Here is a 4,540-nt window from a genome sequence, read left to right on the forward strand (position 1 = left end):
TTTTACAAATAGTTAAAATTGCTTCTCGATAATCTCTTGAAATATTCATCCAGGTGAGCAGTATTACAACCCTGTATGAGGTTTTTGTTCAAATTTAGGGAAAATAACGTATATCCTTTGTTTCTTTTACAGATTAGACTATGAAGTACGCAATAAAAAGAAGGAAAAGAAGGAGAAAGCTGCGTATGCTGCATACATCAAGGCCAAAGAGGAAGGGAGATGTGACATAGAGCCGATTAAGGTCGAGTGACATTGCGTAGTGGTGTAAAGCACCTTGATTCGGAATAGGAGATACTATTGTTTGAAGATTTATTCTAAAGATGCACGTTGTTAAGAGGCACTGTCACCGTTTACAGTTTTTGGAAATATTCGGGCACCAGTAATACCTATGTATTTGACTAAGATATATATACCATGTATATTATATTCATTAATAATCTATAATGTGCTACACTGCAGGCGATCAAATCATTTCAACCACCACATTAACTTGAAGGTGTATGATATCCAACATCTAAATAAAGCGAATGAAACAGTGTCGTTTTCATTAACCTTCCTCAACTTGAATTAACTTGTATCATAAATCCTCACAAAAATCTGAACTTCTCATGAACCTCCCTCGATGCTCATATTGCTTTGTTCTCTGTTTTTTCTCCTTAACCACCAAGGTGACATGTGGTTGCTACCAATCACCCATGGTGTTGGTAGAACGTACCCGTCATCCTCAGTCTCTCGTTGGTGTCGACTTAATCAACTCACCATTCACTATCAAGCTCCAAATTCTAAATTGCTAAGTGTAGTTGATGCTGTTTTCTCTGCAAGAATTGTTCAAGGGTACAGTAATACATTGAGATACGAGAGTCCCAACATACGAGAAAATTGAGGTACAGTACGAGGAGAGTTCCGAACAAATTTTTATCCCGAGATACGAGGCAGTTCCCTATGCGTCCGCCAGGTGGCCGAGTGTGCGAGAGGCTTCTCACCAGGACAGTATCACTCGGTCTTTCCCATCGGATCTCCGTCGCGTAAAGTTATCTCCGAGCATCGTCCGTAGTGTTTGCTTTTTTTACACGTTTTTTGCGTTAATCACTGCAGAATTAATTGATTAAGCAATGGTTCCAAAGTAAGCGAGTGCAAACAAGGGTAGTGAAAAGAAAAAGGGTATGATGACAATGGAAATGAAGCATGAAATAATCGAAAACATGAGAGTGGCGTAAGAATGACTAAGCTGGCGCACCAATATGAGAGGAGTACATCGACAATATCTACCATCCAAGCCTTCCAAAGGAGTAACCATCCTTTTCAAGCTATGCAATGATATTCACGACGAGATGGAGAGGCTTCTTTTATTATGGATAAAGGAAAAACAGTTGGCGGGAGATAGCTGGCCTTTTCACATATGATTGTCTCGATCATATGTGAAAAGGCCAGCAGAATCTATGATGACTTGAAAGGGAAGCAAGCAGCCAAGAGAGGGGAGACTTCGACGCCAGCAGAAACTTTCAAAGCCAGTCGTGGCTGGTTGGATAATTAAAAAAAACGGACTGGGATACACTTGGTTGTGAGGCATGGGGAAGCAGCAAGTTCCAACTCGAAACCCGCAGCAGACTTTGTCACAACCTTTGCCACTCCTATCACCCGATATGGCTTCATCCCCAACGTCTTCAACTACGATGAAACTGGCCTTTTCTGGAAGAAGATGCCCAGGAGGACTTTCATCACGGCAGAGGAAAAGAGACTACCGGGCCATAAACCCATGAAGGACCGGTTAACTCTAGCCTTGTGTGCCAATGCCAGCGGTGACTGTAAGTCAAGCCACTGCTGGTGTACCACTCGGAAAACTCACGTGCTTTCAAGAGCCAAAAGATCTTGAAAGAAAAACTGCAAGTGATGTGGCGCGCTAATGCTAAGGCTTGGGTTACGCGGCATTTCTTCACAGAATGGGTTAATCTGTGCTTTGGTCCGGCAGTCAAAAAATATTTGACCAAGAAAAACCTGCCAATGAAAAGTCTCCTGAAACCAACCCCCCACGATCAACAAATGCAAATACACAGCAGCACAATGAAAAAATTCAAGCAATGTCAGTCCAAGAAAGGCTAGGATAAAAGAGAGGTGATGGCATGGGGTAGCTATACCCATGCACCATATGAGCATTTCTTAACAATCCCCAGAACAGAGGCGACGGCAAGGACGTCGAGCTCAGAAAGAAATCTGGATTCAATCCGAGGGTTATCCCAACAAGGAAGAGTCTCTAGACAGAGACACTCTAGACCGCCGCACCCTGAATCCCAGGAAAGGTTAGAAAGACTCTAAAACAATTGCCACGGCGAAGCCAGATTAAGATAAATATAAGCTGCCGCAGGTCGATCAAGAAATCTCGGGCTAGGAGGTAACGGCAGTACAGGTAAGTCGGCGCGCAGACACGAGATCACCCTTTGTAAAGGGGAGCTCCAATGGACTGCGCACTCCTAGCATGAGAAATCACGAGCGAATGCAGCATGGCAGACCAACGGATTCGCCAACGAGGGCTAGGCTAAGCCTAATAGGTCGAAAAAACCGGGGGATCGAAGGCAGGCGGGCATAGGTGTTAAGTAAACTAGAATAACCGAGGTAAAAAACTTTTAAGGATAGAATAGCCGCTGCCAACGAGACCAGTAACAAAGACCAGATCGCCATCGGCGAGCCGATGGCAGGGCCCGTCACCAACTAAAACTTTACCACTCCCTAAGCTAGACTAGCCGGAACTGACACGCAAAATACTTAAACTGTATCAATGCATGGTAAATGTATTTACAAAACAGCCCAAGGCATCGCAATGCTAAAATAATGCTAGCTAACGTGATACTAGTGAAATAAGACTAAGTGAACATGAAATAAAGGGCAGTCGGGTAAGCGACATGGCGCCCAAAGGCTGGCTGGACTCGGAGCACCTGGCTCCCTCATTGACTAACAAGTTGAATAACCACTTCTAGAAGGGATCTAAAACATCTACAGCTAATTCAAACTGTAAAACAAGAGGGTACTCAACTTAGATGACAAAGAGGAAGCCATCATGTGAGGAATTGCTCCAAAAAAGCTGAGAAAAGGCGCACTCGAAAAACTGTGTACAAGTAGAAATGCTGCAACAAAGGAATTATGCCTTCAGGGACTTATGAGGGTACCATGGGGAAGGGGATATGTAACGGCTCCTCACTTATCCTTCTCCCTAGTTTCCTAGACTGGGTTAAGTCTATTAGGGGCGCAGATATCTATGGTTATCTACGGATACGTCCCTGATTATACACGATATCTTAAGATAGTCGTTTTGGGGGTTAGAACCCCGTAATACCTGACAGTAATTCTCTTGTAATATCACTCGCAGAAATATTATACAGTAGGAAGCTGCCAAAGGGACCTTCCATCAGGACGACATGGCTTGAGCCCAAAAAATGTACGTATTCTAAAAATAGGGAGGGAACCTACTGAGCGGTTTTTCACCTATCGCGGTCGGTTCTGGTCCCCATTGACCGTGATAGGTGAGGGATTACTGTTATGCGGAAAATTTTCATGATAATCAGGTTAGGTCTAAAACTGATTTTGCGTTTCGCATTAATTCTGTCAACAAAGGTGCAAAGAAACACATATTGGTAGAAGTGATCATAAATGGTAAACCAATTGTAATGCAAGTTGACACAGCTTCTGATGTATCAGTTATATCTGAGACAACAGCTAAATCCAGTCCTAATTTGTTATTAGAAGGTACAAATAGACTTTTGAAAGGTTATAACGGTTTTGATATTCAGGTAATACTGTAAGTGCTTTGAATGTAGAAGTACAGTATAAAGATCAAAAGTTAGATAGAATGCCATTAACATTAGTGAAAGGTAAAGGACAAACTTTACTAGGTTTGGACTGGTTACATTATATAAAATTAGATTGGCCTAGTATTTTGAAGGTTACAGGTACAGTAAAGAACACAAAGGCAATTTTAGTTTTGAAATCAGATAGTACTCCCAGATTTTTTGCTCCAAGACCAGTACCATATACATTGAAAAGTGCAGTTGAAACAGAAATCAAAAGGTTAGAAAGTGAAGGTTCATGGGAAAAGGTTACATACTCAGATTGAGCTACACCATTAGTTCCTATTGTGAAGGAAAACAGTCAGTTTAGGTTATGTGGAGATTACAAGGTAATGTTGAATCCACAGCTTCAGGTAGCCCAACATCCATTACCAAATCCAAAAGATATGTTTGCAACTATGTCAGGATGTAATGTATTTTTTGTGCTCAGGCCATGTTGTCCTGATGGAAGGTTCCTTCAGTAGCTTCCTTAGGGTATATTTGACTACAGTGATATTCCCAGAGAATTAGACTAAAGGTCTCCAGAATTCTAACTTCTGGTACGAATATCCCTAAAGTTTCCTTTTAGGATATCGCATATCAGGGGACGTATTCTTGACACGCCACATAGAAATCTGCACCCCACATAGCGTTTACGCTTCAAGTGGGAAAAGTGGCAAGATAAAAGAGGAGACGTTACAAAATTCTCCTCCTCCATTACT

At 42.2% G+C, this 4,540-nt stretch overlaps 1 protein-coding gene across 1 annotated transcript in view; it reads left to right on the top strand.

Annotated features, from left to right (window-relative positions):
- Pect (phosphoethanolamine cytidylyltransferase) overlaps positions 1–535 on the top strand; it is an 87,454-nt gene extending 86,919 nt beyond the window's left edge. Inside the window, exon 9 of the mRNA XM_068395126.1 lies at positions 133–535. Coding sequence (XP_068251227.1) covers positions 133–250 — 118 coding nt within the window. The 3' untranslated portion in view covers positions 251–535. The remainder of the gene's footprint in view (positions 1–132) is intronic.
- Positions 536–4,540: the final 4,005 nt, after the last annotated feature.

The sequence above is a fragment of the Palaemon carinicauda genome, chromosome 20 (genome assembly GCF_036898095.1).
Source record: "Palaemon carinicauda isolate YSFRI2023 chromosome 20, ASM3689809v2, whole genome shotgun sequence".
NCBI classification, from domain to species: domain Eukaryota; kingdom Metazoa; phylum Arthropoda; class Malacostraca; order Decapoda; family Palaemonidae; genus Palaemon; species Palaemon carinicauda.